At 41.1% G+C, this 23092-nt stretch overlaps 1 protein-coding gene across 3 annotated transcripts in view; it reads right to left on the bottom strand.

The window, feature by feature from the left end:
- Lrmda (leucine rich melanocyte differentiation associated) overlaps positions 1-23092 on the bottom strand; it is a 1001791-nt gene that overhangs the window by 400032 nt on the left and 578667 nt on the right. For all 3 annotated transcript variants that reach the window (XR_013109409.1, XM_076931235.1, XM_076931236.1), the window contains one exon: positions 21400-21517. Coding sequence is in view for 2 of the 3 variants with exons in the window: in XM_076931235.1 (XP_076787350.1) it covers positions 21400-21517 (118 nt within the window). In the remaining variant the exon portion in view is untranslated. The remainder of the gene's footprint in view (positions 1-21399; positions 21518-23092) is intronic.

Here is a 23092-nt window from a genome sequence, read left to right as displayed (position 1 = left end):
TTTTTTTTTTGAATTGTTGTAATAAAATACATGAGATAAAACAGCTGGAAGTTTGGCTCAAAGTTTCAGAGCCTTCAGTCCATGGCTGTTTGCCCTCACCCCTGTGGATCTGTAGTTGTGCAGAGAGCATGAGAGAAGTATGACAGAGCAGAATGGCTCTTGTCATAGTGGCTGGAAAGCATAGAAAGAGACTAAGGGACCAAGAACAAGGACTAGACCCAAATAACACCTTCTACCATGATTCATGTCCTCTAATCAGGCCCCACCTTCCAAGGTCTCTATGACCTTCCAATAGTCTATTAAAGTTTGTGTCTATCAATGGTTTAATCCATTGACTAAAGCCAAAGTCTTCATGATCCAATCACTGAGAAGTTTGGCACCAAGCCTTTAACACATGAGTCTTTTAGGGTATACTCCATATTGAAATCTCAAGAGATGGGATGTCAGCAATCAAATGATCAAATACAAACCTTTCATCTAACTCTAGGAATACTTCAGTATTACCAGTTATTTATTATTTAGGGTTCACTGGAAAAACAGAACTTAGAGAATTAATAGATAGATGATAGATAGATAGATAGATAGATAGATAGATAGATAGATAGATAGATAGATAGATTAAAAGGAAGGGTATTTATTAATGGTCCATCTAGTCCAACAATGGCTACCTATCATTGCAAGGTCCAAGAATCTAGTAGTTGTTCAATCCATAAGGCTGGATGTCTCAGCTAGTTTTCAGTATACACTAGAATGTGAAAGAAGTATGCTCCAATGCCAGTGAAGGAATTGACTTGTAAGAAAAAGTAACAGCAAGCAGACCAAGTGCACAAACTTCCTTCTTCCATGTCCTAGAGCATTTTAAAGCCAGGTCTGAAAATTAGAAGGCTGCCAGCAGAAGATGCGAACTAGATTAAAGGCGGGTGTTCCCACCTCTAAAGGTCTCCATCAAAGGTATATCTTAACACCTCAGAAGATCCAGATTAAAAGTAGATCTTTCCACTGCAAGTGATTTCATTAAGAAAAAAGTCCCTCCCAGGTGTCCTCAGATGGATGGATGGATGGATGGATGGATGGATGGATGGATGGATGGATGGTTGAATGGAATAGAATAGATTGGTAGAGAAGAGAGATAGGAGAGTTGATGAATGGTAGATGAATCATAGGTGGATGAGTAGATAGATGGGTAAATGGAGATATGGGTGGATGGATTAGAAGTCCTGAAACACTGAGGCTAAGATTCTTAGAAATGAAAAAAAATGAGTGACAAACAAGACCTTCCCTCAACAAGAAGACTCTTCCTTAAGACTCCATTGGATATTTGGGGAGAATGAGGAGAAAGAGAGAGTACTATGAGGTAGCACTCTCATGTTCTAATACATACCTCGAATCTTATAATCCTGGTTTTCAATCTTCTAGTGAAATATTTTCTGAGTTTTATGATCTTATACTTTCTGGTGCTGCTATTCATCTCTCTCTCTCTCTCTCTCTCTCTCTCTCTCTCTCTCTCTCTCTCTGTGTGTGTGTGTGTGTGTGTGTATGTGTGTGTGTATGTTTAAACAGTTACCAAAGAGTTGAGATTAGGGCAGGTAAGAGAAATAAGAAGACAAGTTCCATTCACCTGAACCAAGATTCCCAAAGTAAGGAAAACCCTATCCCTTTATCTTTAGTAACTTGGTACACAGATCCTGGGTTTGGATTATTTAATTTTCAGACATGTCTTTAAGACATTCTCAATACTGAAGCTCCATTCATATTTATTTCTACTTTGTTCTCTGGGTCACAATGTTACTGAAGCTTGACAAGGTAAAATGTACCCCCACTTTTCCCCTGGAAACTGGACGATCTTAAGAAGCTCCCTTTAGCCACAAAAAAATCCAAAGTCTCTTTCTTTTTAAGAACCAGAATATTGTCTCCTATGTTTGAAACGTAAATTATCAGATCATAAATAAATGACAACCTCCCAGTAAAGACCAGGAAACCATGACCTTAAATATTCTACTTCCTTCCTTCTGCTTGGCATGAGCTTACCCCAAAATAGAGAAGAAATCTGTCTCAGTTCATTTTTTGAATATGATTTTTTTTCCTCCCAGTGGTCATGGATAGCATAAATTGCTATTAGCCATGACAGAGACAGATAACCTGCCCTATGGGAGAGTGAGAGTACAAAATCTGAACTTGCTGTCATTCTCTTTATGGCTTGAAGACCTTCTCCTGTCTGTGGGGCATCTCAAAAGCTCACCCTGCTACATAGCTTGTTTTGAATAAAAGTGACATAAAATAGATCATCTCTATTTTTCTTCTCTTTGAGAAGCTTCTGGCTTCAATGAGCTCCAGTCTGAAATTCAAGCATGGTCAACAGAACCAGGACATGAAAATGCTCACCTCTGCTCCTCTGCCCCCCCCCAGCCTATGTTTTGGGGTGACTGGGGGCACAGGAGACACCTTTCTATAGTACTTAAAACCAAACTCCAATGGTTTGAAAATGGGAGCTGGGGCAGTCTAAACACTTAAGGGTAGACATTATCTCAAAGGCATCTCAGTACCTCCCATGAGTACAAAAGAATTCTGGGTAACACTGAACATAAAGAAGAGTAATCTAGGTCCCAGACTATGTCAATCTCCATTGAGCAGGTTCAGAAACATTGAGAGGCAATTCATTTAATCCTGATGCAGACACATCTAGTTGTCTGGAAAACATCATCAGCTATAAGGCACTACCTATGAGTCTTCCACTCTCCTAACAGAACCACCCAAGTGTCAGACGCTATAGTATTCCTGAAAATGTTCTCCCAAAGTTGGTGTTTCTTCTTATTCATATGCAGGACTCACATAATGGTGATTTTAAAAAGTGAACTCCTTAGCTGTACAGAAGCTTCTTAGTTTTATGAAGTCCTGGTTGTTGATTGTTGGCCTTAATTCCTTAGCAAATGGAGTTGAGTCCATTTCCCATATCTACATGTTCTAGGGGACTACCTGTGTTTCCTTCTGGCAGTTTTACTCTTTCCTATTTCATGTACTTGGCAGTGAGGTATTGATCCACTTGGATCTAGTTTTCATGCAGGGTGAAAGATATGGACCTAATTTCTTCTGCATATGAATATCCTGTTTTTTTTCCAGTACTGCTTGTTAAAGATGCTGTCTTTCCCCCTATGTATGTATTTGTCATCTGTCAATGATCAGATAGATGACTCTAGTTATGAGTACTCATGTTAGGTCTTCTACTTTATTCCATTATGTCTGTTGTTGCGCTGGTACCATAGTGGTTTTGTTACTGCGGCTCTGTAGTATATCTTGAAGTCTGGAGTAGCAATCCCACTTGTATTGTTCTTTCGGCTTATGATTGCTTTGGCTATCCAGGGCCTTATCTGGCTCCACATGAATTTTAGGATTTTTTTTTTCTATTTTTGTGAAGAATGTTGTGTGTATTCTGATTGGGTTTGCATTGAATCTGCAAATTCCTTTTGGTCACCTGGTTATTTTCACAATTTTAATTCTACCAACACACGAACACAGTATATTTTCGCCATTTCCTAATGCTTTTCTCAGTCTTTCTTCAGAGATTTGAAGTTATCATTATAGAGGACTTTCACCTCCTTGGTTAGATTTACTACAAGATATTTTATTGTCTTTCATGCTATTGTAAATCAAGAGGGTGTCTGCGATCTTTGTCAATGTGTGTTTTGTACCCTGGCATTTTGCTGAAATTGTCAATTGTGTCTACACGTTTTCTGGCAGAATTTTGGAATCTCTTATATATAATATTGTATCACCTGCAGATAGGAATAACTTTACTTCTTTTTTCCTACTTGTGACCCTCTAATGTGTTTGCTGTATTGCTCCAGTTAGTCCTTCCAACCCTATATCAAAAAGGAGTAGGGGGTGGTCATGAGCAGCCCTGTCTCAATCCTGATCTTAAGTCCCTTACTTGAGATTTTCTCCACTTGGAATTATGTTGGCTGTGGGTTTGCCATTCTTCATAGAAAAAAAAAAAAAAAAAAAAAAACAATCCTAGGATACATATGAAACCAGAAAAGACCCCAGAGAGTGAAAGCAATCTTGAACAAAAAGCATACAAGTGGGATTGCCATCCCAGAAGTCCCACAGCAAATAAGTTTCCAAGAAACCAGATTTCAAAACCCTAAAACCTGTGTCCTGTAGCACATCACCATTGTATTTCCTGCACAGTCCCCAAGGATAGCTCCTCAGGTACCACTGGGGGCCTCAGAGCTGACCCTGATGTTGGGTGTGGGTCTATACAAAGGCCACACCACAAAGCCATGAATGGACTCTCGGGGCTCATTAAACTCCGAGCTTTTGCCCATGTAATATGTGGGAATGTTGACACCTGGAGGAGATGTGCAGCTCATCCGTGGTGATTCTCAATAAGGTGGCTGCTAGAATAGAGGATAACCTGGGTGCTTGGCGGCGCAGAGTCCACCAAGCATGCTCACATCTGCTGGGAGGGATTCACTGAAGCTACTGCATTCACTTTCTAGGGCTGACACAACAAATCACCAAAGAGTAGATGGCTTGACTGACACAAATTAATATTCTTATCCCTTCAGAGCTACATGTACAAGATCAAGGTGTTACTCCCTTGCTTCCTTTTGCAATGGTATTCCCTCTGTACCTAGGAAGATCCTGGTGTCACTTTGTGTATCTTAATCTTCATTCATAGCAGGACAAAAGGCAGACTGGGTTATATCACCCTTGCAGCCTTGTTTGGATTCCATCCATTCTTTAAAGTCCTGCATCCCCTTCTGTGGTCCTGAGATACAAGATTCAGCATGCAATTAAGGAGATACATGTTAAAATCCCTCCCCCCCCCCAAGAAGTTTCATTTTTCAGACAGTTTTTCAGCTAAGGATGCTTAGTCCCCTAAATTCTGGATCAAAGGAAACAGGCAGAAGTGTTGCATGTCATTTTAAGACAAGACCAGTGAATCTCACACAATCTTCCACACCCTCAATCTTGTTCCACCAACCAGCAGAGTTCAGTGAAGAACCCACGGAACAAGAAGAATGTAGAGTCATTGTACACAAAGAGCCTAGATCCCTGTTTAGACACACCCCTCATTCTCCACCTAGGAATTTTCAGTGGCCTTGAGCCAATTGTACTGCCAAGATCTGGGAAACATTTACTTTAGTAGTCTTTCCTGACTAATACCCTCAACTTACCAACTAACAATCTTTCTATCACACATCATACTCAGCAAATTTTAGACTAACACCAGTTCACCAATGAGTAATCTCAGTAGGCTGTGAAAAAGAGAGAGAGAGAGAGAGAGAGAGAGAGAGAGAGAGAGAGAGAGAGAGAAAATAATATCTTCCCTTCTTAGGGTACCAGGTATCTTAAGAGTGTACACAGTCTTTATAAACCTTCCCTGACTTTCCAGTTCTTCTTCCCAATAAAGGCTAGTAACTGGGAGGAGAAGGGAAAGCGTAGATAATAATGATCCCTTTCTTATTTAAACAGGCCATTTTTCTTCCAAATAATGTATTTTTTGTCAGCTCAAATATCCCCCTTTGATAGAAACCTGAAAATAATTAGTCCTAATAGCGCTGCCGTGAATAACACTGCACAAGGGGGAGGTAGCTCTTAATAGGAGCCTTCCACTCCCAACCAAGTCACCTCCTTGGCCCCCCTTCCTGCCAAAAGAAATGTAACAAGGAAAAGATTATAGGTTCAGAGCCACTCGGGGAGAAATATATATTTGGAATGAATGCATGAAATCCTTTAAAACCAGCACATGCTGAAGACGTTGTGTTTAGTTTGATTTGCTTTCCAAATCACACAGGCTGCACAGTTGCAAACAATGTTTAAACAAGTATAACCCCTGAGAAGTGTGGAGAGATTTAAGAGAAATAAAAGCAAGATCAGCCAGCCTGTAATCTTCTTTTCTCTTTTTTCCTCCCCAAAGCTGCATTAAATTGCCTATTGAGAACAATAACATATTTGTGCTTTTATAGGTAGAATGATTGGTATTATGCAAAGATTTGGCTAACAGTCTGAAGGCACATTCACACTGATCAAGACTGCATGCTGTTAATAATTTTCGGGATGCTCAGGGGAACCCATAATTCCCTTGGACTGCAACTTAGCAGGTCAATGTGTGCTTTGTAGGAGTACCTACGGAGCCTAAGCCCATAGTTACCGAACCATACCAGCCAATAAGACTCCAAGAAACCTGCTCCAAAGAGGGTCTTGAAGTATTAAACATAACTTAAGACCCACTTCTCTCAAACCTTGTTGGGTGAAATGTCTCACCTGAAACAGACCATCAGCTTGAAAAGTAGCACCTTGGAATTCAACATAGCATCTAAGGTTCACAGAGTTATATCCTGCATTCCAGCAGGCATGAGGATGTTAAGTTATTCTAGGTAAGCACCTTAAGGAAGCCCGCATGGACATGCACACAGATCTTGACACACAACTATCAGCATTGTGCATAAGACTAAACTCCGGAAACAAGAGAAATGCGGTATGGTTATTAATGGTTCACAGATTAAATTTGATAGAGAACTGCACAGCTTGTGACAGGGCTATATAGAAGAACACAGAGAAAAGTAGAAAAGTGTGAGCTGGAAAGTGAAGTTTGAAGTTTTTAATATACAAAAAACATGGGGAGTGGAAGAGGAGAGAATGAAAGGTTGTATAGTTGACATGTGGGGAGTGGATAGAAATGGTTTTCCTTGATAATAACTGTCTTGGTTAGAGTTTATTTCTGTGAAAAGACACCATTACCACAGCAACTGGGGCTGGATTACCATTCAGAGGTTTAGTCCATTGTCATTATGGTGGGAAATATGGTAGCATGCAGGGAGGCCCCCTGCTGAAGAAGTAGCTGACAGTTCTACATCCTGATCAGCAGGCACCAGGACACCTCCCCCCGACCCCCAGTGACACACTTTCTCTGACTAGGCCACACCTAATCTAAGGATGCCACATGTCCTAATCCTTTCAAATAATGCCACTCCCTGTGAGCCTATGGGGGCCATTTTCATCTTAACCACCACAATATCCTTTAATAGGGTCATAACACTGATTTTAAAATGTATAAAAACAAAATAAAATGAAATGGTACCTTGGTCTCTTAATCTGAGTACCACACAAATGTCTGTGATCCAAAATTCACAGGTCAGAATATGACTCCCAGCCCCCATTTTAAAAAAATTAGCTGACTGTCCTGAACACAAATTTGTGGATTGGGTTATTATTTGGCCATGTAGATAAACACTGCCAAAACATCTCCAGGCCAGCTGTTCCAGGTGAGACATGGAATAACATGTTGTACACAGGTGTGCAAGGATACAGAGCCTGGGGAGTCCCATATCAGACATGCTGCGGACACAGTTACACATACAAGAGCAGCAGCCATAACACTGGAAATTCTTTCATGGCAACACATCAAAATTTTCAAGCACAGAAGCAAGAAGAAACAAAATGAAGCAGTTCACATCCATCTCTAGGAACAAGGAGGGACTGCACCTTATGCCTGGAAACCAAACATGTCCTTCCAACATTTGCAACATGCCATTGCCTTTCAGGGGTGTCTGAGGCTCATATCCTCTAAGTCATTCCACAAAGATGCAAGAGAGCCCCCGTGAGAGGTTCAGCTTTCCTAAGTGCTTCTGGGTCTCAAAATAGATTGTCAAGAAAGAGCTGGCCTAAATTAACTCATTAACAACAAAAAGAGCTTTTAAAGAATTGATTTTTGGAAACCTAGTAAAGATTTATTTTATTCTATTTGTTTATGTGTGTATGCATACATGTACGTGTATGTGTCCGTGTGTGCTTGGGCACATGCTCCTGTGCTATGATCTGGTCCCTCAGTGCTGAAGCTTCAGGTATTTGTGAAATATCTGGCTTGATATATGGGTGCTGGGACCTAAATGCCAGTCTTCATTATTGCCTAGCCAATGTTCTTAATCTCTGTGTCACCTCTCTGGCCCCCAACAGTGGTTTGGTTTTTAACTGACCCACTACTATGGGCTATGTTTCTTATTATCAACATATATCTATCTGGCAGATGATACTGTCACCACCATGACACAGCTCAAAGTCAGAGAAATGGGGGGACTTGTCCAAGGTCACCTTTAACTGCTGGCAAGGAAGCTGAATACCAGTCCTTGGACAGAGACACTCAGCACAGCGACTCTTGCACTCTGACACACTTTGGGGACTGATCACGGAGTGCTTTTGCACAGGGTCTATAATTAGTTGTCTGGTCCCAGTTGCTAGCAGGGTAAACAACGTCTGATAAACCCACAGCGCTGTAAGTATTTATTACACTGCAACCCAGCTGCCAACTGCCTAACCATTTTAATAAAAAGCTATTTTCTAAGGTTTATATTTTATTGCGTGTATGACTCCCTTATTGGTTAGCATTTTGGAGTTGTGGAAAAGGTTATGAATTTAGAAACTGGCTGCATTCATATCATATTTAAAACTTAATGCTATTTTATTAAAGACATATGGGCCTCTAAAGTACACATATTAAATGTCATGTAAGAAAAGTAGCAGTTTAAATCATGGTCAAGTTCATTTTTGACGTGACTCCTGAGGCTTCCCAAGATCTGAACTATTTCTTTGTAAATCTGGCAGTTTAACCGCACTCATAAATCACTTTCAAAGTGTATTATTTCTTAATTTTACTGCATTAGAGAGTGTTTGGCCTACACAGTGAACTGTTTGTAGCAGTTACACGAACAAAGTTGCACATTAATCCCACAGTGCTTGGAAGAAGAGGGAGAGGGAGAAGCTTTTCTCCCAGGGTCAGTTTTCTTCCCCCTGAACATTTTCATTTGTACAAACACAGTCCCCTCTTCCTGTCCGGGCCCTCTCATCTAAGCACAAGTTGCAAGTTGGCCATGGAGTTGATCTCAATACAAGGAAGAAACGAATCCTTTGTAACTTAATCTTTTCCCAAACAGCCCATGACTAAAAATTAGAATGCATGCAGAAATCTGCTTTTGTTTTTTCACATTATACTGAGCAGATACATTAAAAAAAAAAAATGCGTGGCTTTGTGTAATTCAGCTCTTGGCTGTTCTGTAATTATCCCAAGATCTGATATCTCCACCTTGGGTTTCAAAGTCCTTCTAAAGATGAGATAATATTCTTTGGACATGGATAATAAGCCCCCAACATCACTCCCCAGCCTTTTCTATTCTGCTTTGTGGCTGAAGGGAGCCTAATCCCAATGACAGATTCCAGGATCTAAACCTCAGCCCTGACGTCCAGATTCGCCAAGGGAGTTGGAGGGGGATTAGGAGAGTTGAGTCCAAGGTCATCCAAATGAAAAGGGCTTAAGGGCTTACTGCTGCATCAGGCGTCCTTCTGCTGAGCTGAGGCTGTGAGGAGACTTCACCACAGCTGTCCTGTCTACCAGGACTGTGTCCTGTTGTCCTCTCAAGTGTATTTGTGACCCTGGACCTCTTCCTTTGTCCGTTCTACACTAAACCTTGAATGCTTCCTTGGGCCTGGATCCCTCTCTCCACTCTTCCTGTGGAATAAATGGCTTTGCTCTGTGCTATAAGACTCCCAAACTCAGGAGCTGAGACCTACCTAAAAATAATATATGGTCTTCTTTCTCTTCTCATATTCAGGAAATAGATGCTCAGCTAAAGCCTTGCAAATTATTGCCTAAAACATAAATCTTAGAAAACTCAGTGAAGTAGGGTGGGGGAAGGGACTAGGCTCTCTCCATTAGGGGCTGAAATGTGTCCTATCAAAATCCAGTTATTGATATCTTAAAATCCAACATGATTGGGTCTAGAAACATATCTCCCCAGGGGATCATTAAGGTTAAATGAGGCCTTGATGATGTGGTTTACAAGAACAGAAAAGATATCCTTTTGGTTTTCTCTATACCTAGACCTAAGGAGTAAAAGAGCTAGCACCTGAACCAAACCATGCTAGCATATTAATCTTAGAATTCTAGCAATGTGAGAAGTCTAGCACAGGTTTGTTTGGCCTCTTGAGTTTGAGGTATGTTGTTATAGCATCTGAGCTGACTGATACATATCCCAACACTTATTGTAAACCAAATGTATCTTCTCTACGTCATATCACAGATTATTTTAACATGGTGTAGCTAAGAACATTTGCCATCAGTCTCTGTGCATCAAAAACAAACCCAGTGCTATACACAAATTCTATAGCTCTGTCCTCACAGCAGACTTTGGAGGACACACTATGACTCCTGCCTTCACAATGGAGAAACAGATAGCAAGAGGTACAGGCTCAGCCTGTATTCCAATCTTGAGCATAAGCTCGAAATATGGAGCATCCCCACCTTCTACAAGGAACAGCAAGTCCAACAGGCATCCACGGCCAAGTCAAGAATGGTAGGTATTTTGTGGCGTACAACAGATATGGTACATTTAAATCGTAAACCTTCCCCAAAGGACAGCTGGAGGCAATGTCTTGAACCATGTCAGGAATAAAAACAAAAGCTGAGTATGTGGAAGAAATGAATAAATGATGACAAATAAAATATAGGAAAGGTCATAAACCCAGAGAACAGCTGTGACTCTAGAGTGCCTAACAACAACAAAAAAGCAAGAGGTGACACAGGTATTTTTCACTCATGAGTTGACAGGTTCTATGAGGACAAGCACCACTTAAAAATACCATATATCAGAAATGAAATTTTAGATACAGATAGAGATATAGACATAGACATACACACACGTATACATATATGCATGTGTGTATGTGTGTATATATGTATATATTTGCATCTATGTATGTATGTATGCATGCACACACAAATATATGTATATGTATGGATATATATATATATATGCATATATGTGGATATATGTAATACACACACACACACATACATACATGCATACATATGGAGCCTAGACAGAGAGCATTAGCTTGTTATTGAAAAGAAATAATGAGTTCTAATTCAGGTAATGTAGCTCAAAATTTACTGCCATATTTTAAAATGCTCATGAAAAATGAAATTATCCTAAAGCTTTCTTGGTGAAAAGGCTGAGTAAAATTGCTGTCCCTGACAATGGCACTGAGCTTGACTCAATTAAGATCAAAGGAAGCAGAGCACTGTGCATTACTGATGGCGCTCTGCCTGTCTGATCCTTTAAGATGCTCTGTGTAAGAAACAGAGGAGGAATGAAAGAGCAAATTGTCCCACCAGCATGTGGTCCCCATGGGAAGATCTACTCCACTGTGCTAGTAATATGCCACTTGCCATACATAATCCAAGTGACAGAGAAGATACATATGGGTTGAAGAGAGTGTACTTGAATCCCCAGAGGTTGTCTGTACTGACAGGCAAATGGTGGGAGACCAAATATCCTTCCTGGGTGCAAGGGTAGGAACATGTTTCCAAACTGGATCTAAAGTTGTGAATAAAAGTGGACATTATTCAAAACTTTAGGTGGGAAAAATGTTCTAATCTGCCTGAGTGAAGCTTTTAAGGTAAGGAATGTCTCTAAGGTAAAGATACTTCATTTTATTTGAATGGGAATTGGATTTTTTCCCTTCTGAATATCTAGCACTCAATAAACCCAATGTTTAAAGAAAGAAATCCCATCATTTTTTCTTAGCTCTGTTTTTTTTTTTTTTTTTTTACTTTCTTTTCTTTTTTTCTCTCTGAGAAATGGTTTCTCTTTGTAGTCCTGGATGTCCTGCAACTCTCTCTGTAGACCAGACTGTAGACCAGTCTATAAACTTTAAGCTCAGAGATATGCCTGCCTCTAACCCCAAGTATTGGGATTAAAGGTGTGTGACATTGCTCCATTATTTTACTGAAGTTTACCTGCTGGGTAATACTCCCTCTATACACACACACACACACACACACACACACAGAGAGAGAGAGAGAGAGAGAGAGAGAGAGAGAGAGAGAGAGAGAGAGAGAGACTGAGAGAGACAGAGACAGAGAGAGAGACAGAGAGAGACAAAGAGAGACAGAGAGACAGAGAGAGAGAGACAGAGATACAGACAGAGAGAGACAGACAGAGAGAAAGAGAGAGAGACAGAGAGAGAGACAGGGAGAGAGAGACAGAGACAGAGAGAGACAGAGAGACCTGAAAATCACAGTTTAGACTCTTATGCATTTATTTAAGTGAGTCAAGTTTCTGGGAGTGTTGGGAAGCCAACACAAGGACTTACAAATACTAAGCAAGTACTCAGTACTCTGTCACTGAGCTGCCCAAAGCTGCTTCCTTTTCTTTTTCCTTACATGTTTGAGATGTCAGGGGTTTGGAAATAGAGCTTAGGACCTTGAACATGCTAGGCAATCCCTCTATCTCTGAGCCAGCATCAACTTCTTGTTTTCAACTTTATGAAAATGTTTCTTTTCTTTGAGTTGTATAGCCCGAGACCATCCTAAATCAGGCACTGCTTCATCTTACCCACCAACTTTGCTCATGGTTAGGAACTAAGTATTCCAGATCCCGTTGTATCCTCCAGCTTATGTGAGTTTTCTTCTATACATTCTACTTAAACTTTTCTCAATTGCCACTAATAAAATGTGATTTGGAAATAAGGAGAACTCCAGAATAGATGGGCCTCTTTCTTTATCTGCCATGCTAACTAACTTGTGATGTTAATAAGTAAATGTTAATGTCCAACTGTTAGCTTCAGAATGATGTCATGCTTTGCCTTTGGGACCTGACATCTCTGTGGCTGAGCACTGGCCTATTCATTCTGTAGATTACCTGTCATATAAGAGGCTTGGTTATCTACAGGTTTCAATCTTACAATCTGATGTATCCATGGACCATTTCCAAGTTATATCAAGATAGAACGCATATGTGAGTTCTATCCTCATTACTAGCCAACACATGAAGGAGAACCTTTCACAGCCCAGTTAGAAATCATAAACTTAAATCCACTTCTTGATACAAATATCTCAGATCTCATATGGGGAAAGAATCTTTTGAGCAAGAACAGGCCAAAGGCCTTTTGGGAATATCAGGACTCATAGGCAGGACAGTCACTATGGTATCTCTAATACCATTGGCCTTCTTCTCACGTTAGCCTCTGAGTAACTTATCACCCCATCCCACACCCCCAACACTCCCAACACACACACGCACATACATACACACACTACCACCACCACCAATCTTTCCCATAATCCTAGAGAGAGAAGGTTCTTAATTCCAACTCACTGACCCCATTGACCACCTAAGCACCAAACCAGGCTACGTACTCTCAGTTTCAGGTGACCTCAGACCAGATGACAACCCCTGTTCAACACAATGCTCTACTACTTCCTCTTCCCCACACCCATGAACCCAAAGTCTACACTGCTCAACCATTCCTGCCATACCAAACCTGGCTAAGGAGGGTCATCCTCACCCTCAGAGGAAGTCACAAACTAGGCCTAACATAGGGAGCTTTCCATTGGCTGATTCCTCAGTCTCTGCATAGCCTATGCATACCACCAAAGGACTCAGGAATGGACCCACGATGCCATCATGAAAACTCACACATCTCCTTTGCAGCCTTCTTCTATTATTCTCCCTGCTCCTTTGGTCCAACTTCTAGACTTATCCAGATCTGGTTTCTAAAACTTAAGATAAACAACTGAAAGATTCCAAAGTTTGAAGTTGACCATCCTGATATAAGATATACAAGGGTAAAAACACAAGTTTTAGGGCATGGGCAGAAACAAGGAACATCCTCATTGATCCAAGGAACACCCTCATCATCCCTGTTTCCCTGTTTCATAAATATGTAGATGTATATAATTTCAAATTATCTGATTCCTTAATTATAGATTTGAGATGGAGTAGGGAATGAGACATGTATGAATTAAATAAAGTACTCAGTAGACAATGAATACTGGGTGAAGGCTAGGTGCTCTTTAAACTAACATCAGTCAACTTCCTATCAATTTAAATAATGTACTACTATGCAGCTGGGCAGCTCTTAGATAGGACTTGCTATCCTAATTAGCACCAGGAAGGCTGCAGGAGTTAGTTCTGCAGACCACAGTCATTTCACTGAATCCCAAGTTGTATGAGGTGGCCATGGATGCATCAGAGGGAAGGACACATGGATAGGAAGACCAATCCCTGTATTATTTGGGTTCTTCAACCACACTTGGCTCAGTTTTGGTTGCTTGTAATAAGCGTAGGTCTATGATAGACTAAAGGTTTTGCTTCCAGGCTATGGGTTGAATCTAGATTTGCTCAGTGTGCCTCTTGTGTTATTTTCTTAGTTGACTGCAAACTTACGAAGGTAGTGAATAGAAACACATGGTGCTTCAGGTCTTGACCTAGAATTGATCACTTTTGCTCATGTATGATTGGCCAAAGCATTAATGGCCAAGGCCAAGGTCAGTAGATAAGAGCAAAGTATCCCTCCCATACAGGAGTTTCCACAGCAGGACAAAGATAACAGCACCACTGATTTTGAGCAAATACACTCTGACATACTTTTCCCAAATGTTGGATTTCAAACATAGTGCAATTTTCTAACAGTTTTTTTTAAATCTCATCTCTCATGTTTAAAGAGTCCTATTTACTTCCATGAACCTCTTATCTTTGGTCTATTCAAATATTTTTGAACAAAATGATAATTTCAGAAAGCAGATGGCAGGGAAAGTAAAAGCAGGCTATGGGGATATTGTGAAAACTATTGGCTCCATTGGCAACATAACACTGTTTTCTGGGACTCAGAGTCCATAGAGAGTGGCCTCTATGGTGTACCCAGAGGCTTCCAGAAGCATTTATAATTTGTATCACTTTTCTCATTTGTAATGGCCAATACTGTTTGTCAATGTCCTCACAGGATGTAGAATCTACAAAGTAAATACCTGCATATGGTGGTAAGGAACTTTCTGAATTATGTGAATTGAGGTAGGAGGACCCACCATAAATGTGAGCAGAGCCATTACATGGGTTGGGGTTCTAGACCTAGAAAGGAAGGAAGGAAGAAAGGAGGGAGGGAGGGAGGGAGGGAGGGAGGGAGGGAGGGAGGGAGGAAGGGGAGAAAATGCTAAGTACCTATATTCATCTCTCTCTTCTCCTTCACTATGAATGCATTATGTCCAGCTGCCTCAATCTCTGACCCTCATGCCTTCTTCACTGCCTAAAACTGTGTACTAAAGCAATCCTGTTTTCTTACTTTGCTTTTGTCTGATCTTTTGTTATAGCAGCAAGCAAACCCATACATCTTTATTGTGAGCTTCAGATCTCCATCCAAAGGCAATGTTTCTTCTATTGCCTTTCTTTGGTTTCAGGTCATTGCTACACCAATGCACGGCCCTGGAAATTGCTTCCAATGAGCAACGCTCAGAAGGCATTTCCTCAAGGCAGGAGTTGCCATGGTGTGAACAAACAGGGAAATACAGAATCCATCCGAGATTTCCCTTTGAAATGAATGTGACAAATGGTAAAGTCAGAAACAATGATGAAAAATAAACAAACCACAAATGTTTGGCTTTCAAAGCTGTTTCCAAACATATTGCCTAAACATTTTCCAAAAAAGAAATTAATTAAAAAATTTTCTTCTCTTTAAAAATAATTAAAAATAGAATTTGAGTGTGTTTGAAGACAAGAAACATCGGTGCAGAAACAGAAACAATACAGAGAACATGAACACAGTTAGGCAGTTAGACATATCCAGGAAATCAAATGACATTTATAGGTTTTATTCTGGATATTTAGCACTGCAGAGAACTTTAAACTTTAAACATATTGGCTAAATATCTAGTTAACTATATTACAAATATCTACTTAACTACAAATTACAAAATTTGTTTATGGGCAGGTCCAGATTTATGAAAAATACAGACTGAATATTCTTATTTTTTATAAATCTTGAGGTAACCTCTAACTGACTTTTAACTTTTATTAGTTGACTTATTTTATGTATATGAATGTTTTGCCTACATGAATGTGTTTGTACCATATGTGTGTCTGATGCCTATAGAGGCCAACACAAGGCATCTGATAACTAGAACTAGAGTTACAGACCATTGTAAGCCATCATATGGCTTGAGAATCAAACCCAAGTCCTCTGGAAGAATACTCAGTGTTCTTAACTGCTGAGACATCACCCAGCCCTTTGACAGATTTTTTTATATATTTGCACTTGGGTTAAATGAGGGTAACCGAAGTGATCAAAGACATATGCACATTAATTTTAGAATAACATAGAATTTATAGAAACACTAGGCATCAAAATAACCCAATGTCATGACAAAGCAAGCCACTAAGTAGGGCTCCATTAAAAAACAGATAACTATTATGGCAGCAGCTACAACAGGGAGCAATCTCCTTTCAGTTTTATAGACTTGTAGAGGCCCAAACATACTTGTGAGAAAAGATACTTCATAAGCTTATAGTAGGAAGTGGGTTCTGATAGGAGGAAAAGTTGGGGAACACACTAAGGAACTGGCTGCTAAAGTCACTGACCACACCTTTGCCTCCCCTACAAGTGATGCCTAATGGGAAAGCTGCAAGACAGAGAACATGGTGACCACATGTCTTCTCAACAAAGTAAAGTCCTGGTAAATAGCAAAAGCAAATGTCCAACCCAGAATCTGTCTCTTTGTCCCGTCCACAGGCCTAACTCACCACCTACAGCAAAGGTCTTTTCTACTTCTTTAGCTGATCATGCTCAAATCAGTGACACGCAGGCTTTAGGGATGAATTTCTAGGTGTGCTTTACTGTCTGTGGTTCTTGATTTTTGTAAGGACTGATTAAGCTATAGGCCTAGCATCTGAGATGTAAGTTTGAAGAAAACAGACCCAGTTCACAGCTTCAAGGAGCTGGTGTTCCAGAAATGGTCAGCTTCCTCAGACCAAGAAACTGCCTTCCCTTATATTCACTTCCTGTCTTTACCCTACATTGCCTTTCTTATTGAAACCCCCAAACAAACATAAGAAGAGAATTTTGTACCTAACCACAAATGTCAACATTGGGACTGTGTAGAGTAGTTATGGGAACAGGTGATTCTTGGACACAAGAAACCATCAATGTGTAGTTTAGGAAGAAAATTGCACATATTTCCAGGACAGGTGCACTGAAGTTTATTCCTTTGCCAATTTACTTGTCCTTCTCTTTTTCTCTCCTTCCCTCTTTCCTCTTCCCCATCCTCACTTTTCTGAATATCTGAAGACACAATATACACTAAAACTCCAGGTAGACAATACTGTACAAATAAATAAGTCACATATCGCACATGCTGGGAATCCAGACATGCTACATAGAGAATGTAGAAAACTGATCCACACCAAGACTCAAACATAGATACTAACCTCACTTCTCTCTAAGGAAATGACCATAAAAGCCAGCAAAATTATATGTACCTAACTGCTTTCAAACACAGGCCATGAGTCCACCCCAGTACCCCCTGTGGCTATGGCCCCCTGTGGTTTCTCTAAGGTTGTAAAGATTAAACAGTCAGCAGCCAACTTTGTGTGTGTGCACATGTAAACAAGAGGACTTGACTTTAAATAATTATGTCAAAGAAATGACAACTGTGCTCTTCGCCAGAGCAGGGATGAATAATTACAAAGCCAGGACATAATTAAGCAATTGTGACTGTCGGGATGTTGAGCTACTCCTCTGATGTGCAGGGCTGGTGTGTTGCTGGTGTGGACAGCCTTCTGTGCTCCTTTGATCTACATTGCTTTGACCCCCGGTGAAGCAATGGGGGTCATGGTCTGGTCATTCCAGACGCCTTTCACTGGGGGCCTTGAGCTTCTCAGTATCTAGTTTGGTGCTCTCTCTGTTGATGGTGGCATAATTCAATGGCCATTATTTGACAAGGCTATGGATTTTCTTTAAAATTCCAGGAAATGAGCAAATCCTAGCTGTCACAAGTCCATTAAGTGTACACACAAACACACCACACAGAGAGAGACACAGAGAGAGACAGAAACAGACATATACACACACACACTCAGAGAGAGAGACTCATACAGAGAGTATGTGTGTGTCCTATGTGCACGTGTGCACCTGAAAGAGCCCACTGTAGCATTACCTATCTGTAGCATTATCATATATATTCTATTCACACAAATGAGAGCATCCTTCCATACAAGGATTCAAACTTAAAAGTCAGGCAGCTTTGAAACAACAGAAGGCAAAGAACAGTCACAGAGGCAAAATGTGTCATCAGGAGGAAGAACTAGAGAGAACTTAGATTCCAGTGTCCAGGCCTGCCAGGTTCCAAATCAAGCCTTGGTGACATAGAGGGTTGATTAGTTCCTGGCTGATTTTGCATTTGCATCAGCCGAGAACATCCAGCCTGCCCATTCCCAGATCGAAGGCAAGGGCTGTGATTGGAGAGGCATTTTCCACTCTCCCAAATACTTTATGTCAGGAATAAAATGAAAACAGCTCCCCAAATCACAGCCTCCTTGATCATCCATCAGAACATTGTGCTGAATAAGCACAACAGGCCCCTGCTGCCCCAGAAAGGACAGAAGCCAACTTGAGATTCCCATTCTTTTATGAAAAATAGGTCTTCAGCTAGTGTGTGCAGTGCAGCTCCAGCAATTTGAAGGAAGGAAATTGCTCTCCACTTAGAGGCTGACTCAAGGTGTGCACATGCCTCCCAGAACATACATATGTATACATGCACGCAGACATGGGAAATATATCTGCATAGGAACAAACATGTGTCTGTCCACACAGCAAATAGGCAAGAAGCAGCTGTCTGAATGCCAGTTTATTAATTCAGCAAAGAGCTCATTTGGCTCCTTTCTATCTGCAAGGAAAATACCACTGTGTATCTCAGAAGACAACAGACAAAAGGGGAATCTCCCACCATTTGGCAGGCATGCAGTATGATAAACCAGTAACAACGTGGAATCTTCTTGGGATCTTGAAGGACCATCACATCAAAACCCTTAAACAGAACCCCAAGAACCCTTGTTTGGGTCCTAACTGTGCCTCATCAGGACCTTAGGCTCCTGACCCTTTCAGATCCCTCAAGCACAAAGCAACAGACGGGATCTCTTACTAGGATATCTTGAGGCGCCACAGAAACAGAAGCCAAGATCCCCATGCTTCTTTGTCAAGGGCATTTTTGTCTCTCTCCTCAAATAATTAATGAGCATTTCTAAGTGTAATACAGTTAGTAAGGGCATTAGAGTCAATCACACAAACATGTGCTAATTCTATAATTGATTGGAAGCTAATTGGGAACGCTGAGGAGCACTTCGGCTCCTGTTGCTAATGACTCCGATGGCTGACAGGTTTTACGGAAGCCTTCCCCACCATGCTCAAAGACAGGAGGAGATTCCACCTCTCCCTATCCCCATGCAGAAAACCAGTCCAACCCCACCTGTCTCTCTCACTCAGGCTCCCCTGGGAAGTTTCAACTATGTTGAGACATCTCCAGGGAAAATACCGATCTCTCTCCAGGGCTAAAACAGCAGAGTGAGAAGAGACTAGGCCCCATGTCAGACATAAGGGTAAAATTCCAGCTCAGGAAGTCATGAGCCAGTGACCTTGGGCAGCTCCATGAAGTGCTCTGGGACTGAACCCCATCATATGTAAAATGTGTCAATGGGTCCGTCCTTCTATTTGTACAGGGCTCAGAGTTGGGCACATACGGAATACAACATCCCAGGATATGGACAGCACAGTCCAGCTTTCTATCAGCAGCTTTACAGCTTCCAATCCCAAAGCAAATGAGTGCAAGGTAAATACAGATCTGCTCTGTGCAGTGGAGACGTGAATGTGGGAAAAGCAGGATGGCCAGTATCTGACCCCCAGGATATCACAAAGACCTCATCTGCTGTACTTGGCTGGAGTTGGTGATGTTGACTGTCTCTGAAGTCCTAGAAAAGGAGGAGAAAAAAAGAGAAAAGAAAGAAAGAAAGAAAGAAAGAAAGAAAGAAAGAAAGAAAGGAAAAGAAAAGAAGCCAGGAGATAAATTCTTTCATTTGGACAAAATGGCCAAAGCTGGAATAACTAAAGGCAGTCATGTGCATTCTGTCAGACCTGTGCTACAATAAGGAGAACTGTTAACACTTTAATAGCTATGAAATGAATCACTCAATTAATTCTCCACATGCTGAAACAGGTAACAATACATTTATCTGCCAGAATTATACCCTCCATATCATATATTTCCACAACTGTTAGCAATTTCATTCAGCATAACAGGAAATCAGTCGCACCTCATGGATTCAGGGAAAGAAAGTGGCCTGAGGTCTGCTGCCAACAGCGTAACTTGATGGAAGAGGTTTCATTGTTCTGCTCTGTTTTGGCTTTGTTTGGCTTTGCTTCCCCGCTTAATCACTTCCAATGCATGTACGGAGGGCTATAAGTCACCGGTGAGGACAAACTAGACCTTCAGGATTCCTGTGCCAGCATTTTCAACATATAGCTGCAATTTCATAGGCCGTAACTAAGGAGCTCCACAGTGCTCCAGGGTAATGAAGTTTCTAGAAAGGGGTCATCATAAGGGTCACTGAATCTACTCCCCAGGCTCAGACTTCTTAGAAGGGCCCAATGTCTCCCAGAGAGATTATTGCAAACATCCTTAAAACCTCCTGTGTCTGAATCCAAGATTCCAAACCTATTGTCACGAAGTGTATGTAGGGAGCACATAGCTGCCCTAGCTCAGATTGTCTGCATACTGTTGCTAACATCACCTCAGGGAACTGAAGAGCCTTCATCTCTGATAGAAGAAAATGACCCCCTTTTATTAGCAAGAAACAAGCGCCCCCTCCAAAGGGTGAGAGGAATTGTATCCACATGAGAAACACAAATTCTCAGTGTGCTCTTTTTCAGCTCCAGCGCCCCTTGAGAAGAAAGCATTGAGGGCTCCTGACATCCACCTTTGAACTTCACTGAGCTTCATTCATGTTTCTGTGTGCCTTGGTTACTTTTCTACTGTTCCGATATAATGCCATGACCATGACGACTTATCTAACAAAAATCAGTTTATTGCAGGCTTAGAGTATCAGAGGGTGAGTCCATGACCTTCATGACAGGGAGCATGACAGCAGGCAGGCATGGTGCTGGAGTAGTAGCTGGGAGCTTACATCCTGACTGACAATCACAAAGCAGAAGCAGGTAAGTGGCAACCTCAAAACCCACTCTGGTACTGGCACATTCTTCCAACAAGGCCATATTTCTCAACCCTTCCTAAACAGTTCCACCACATGGAGGCCAGTATTCACACACATATGCCTATGGGGGGCATTCTCATTTAAACCACCAGGTGTGTTATAAAGGAGTCTCCTTAGTCTGAGTGATAGGGATACCTAAATTATAGCCAGTCAATTGCATGAATGGGACAACCCTATATTTATGACTGAACCCTGGTGTGAGGTCATGTCTACTTTCTAAATACACAGGAAGATATCACCCATGCTCTGCAGAGAAACTAGTGAAGTAAGATATAAATCCCACATGAAAAACCAAACAGTAGCAGCTCACCTTGGGTTTCACCACCTTCATGAAGGCCCCTCTGACCAACGCCTCTTCCCGCTCTTGTCTGCTGACTTTCTTGGCATCCAGAAACTTCAAATTGGGCAGCTTATATAGAACAAAGCACCTGGGACAAAAAGGCAGACACAACTTGGAAAAGCTGGAATCACAGCTTCAGGGATATCAGCAATATGTCTGAACCTTGGGAATCCACACAATAAAGCTTTAAGGGTTTAGAGCTTAGCCACCACCTCCCCTAACCCCAGCCAATGCAGCCCTCCCCTACAGGGGAAATTTTAAGGGTTGTACTTCATACAGATATACAACCAAGTTTGAGTCATAATTACACTTGACTCAAGGGTAGATACATACCTCATTAGATTAGGCAGCCAGTAGGACCCTGTCAAAGCATTTTTTTCTTCCATTCTAGGAAAGGGGCCCTGCTTCAATATGGAAAGTTCTCAGTAAGACTACTCTAAACCTTGATCAGAAGATGTACCATTATGTACCTGCCATTCCTGGGAGGTATCTACATCAGTCTCTTCATTGATACGATAGATTGGCAACTTAGATCTGAAGCAGTAGGCCAGAATTTCCCAGGTAGGACGTTAAATGAGCCCCCATAAGCTGGCTGGCTTTGGTGTAGGAGTAGGGCATGCACGTAGCTGAGAAATGTTTCACTGAGGACTCAAGAGAGTCTCAAGTACTTTCCGACATTTCTGGGTAATTTCCACAATGTAGCACAGAGATGATCTTTGTCAAGGATAAATAGGAGACAGAGGTTGTTTCTAGGGATTTTTAATATCCCCAAATACTCAGTTTCCTCTATTCCCTTTGAAAGTCCATTAGTACTCATTATAGATCACCACAGGCAAGCCAATGGCTATGTGTGTGACGAATTACCCTCCAACAGATGTGTATAAAGGGTATTGACAATAAGATGCACTTGGCCAGGGTTTATGTTTATAAATGTATAAGTGTAGAGACACTGGTCTATACTTCTTGTCAGCAACAATCATCAGCCTAGTTACTTCCCATCAAGACTACACTCTCTATCAACCGAATGAGCGATTGCCCCGACTGACCCTCTTTTGCTTTGGAAGAAGAGATAAACACCCCATGTCAATAGCAATGAACAACTTCTGAAGAAACCTCTCATTTCCTTCAGCTACCTTCTTATAATTCTCTCATATTCCAAATCCCAACCTCAGGAAACATTCCTTCTCACCTCTAGCCCACACCACTTTCTTCATTCTAAATGCTCCTAAAATACACTATCAGCATCCAGTCTAACATACTGCCATTTCAGTTATTTCCTTGGTGTTAAAGTAATAAATGTTCTTATCTAAGGTACAACCTTCTCAAAGGTTTATTTTCATTATATCTTGGAAACCAAAACACGAATGAGTTCAATAACCTGTCCATTCATTTCGGCTGCACAAATATTTCTTGATTACCTACTATGTGCCAGGTATAGGGATTATGATACTTCTCCATCCTCACAGAGGTTCTTACTGTAATGGGGAATATTTATTGACACATGGCTAACTAGAAATCAGTGAGGCTAAGTTATGCACCGGAGTTGTTATGCAAAAACAGAGAACAGCCAAAAACTAAAGGGAAAAAAGAAATATGCCATCTCAAACAGGCTTCAAAGACCCAAATCCAAAGGCAACTTATTTAGGATTTTATCAGTGCAGAT

This window comes from Arvicanthis niloticus, chromosome 3, assembly GCF_011762505.2.
Source record: "Arvicanthis niloticus isolate mArvNil1 chromosome 3, mArvNil1.pat.X, whole genome shotgun sequence".
NCBI lineage: Eukaryota > Metazoa > Chordata > Mammalia > Rodentia > Muridae > Arvicanthis > Arvicanthis niloticus.
This window is presented reverse-complemented; position numbering and strand designations above follow the sequence as displayed.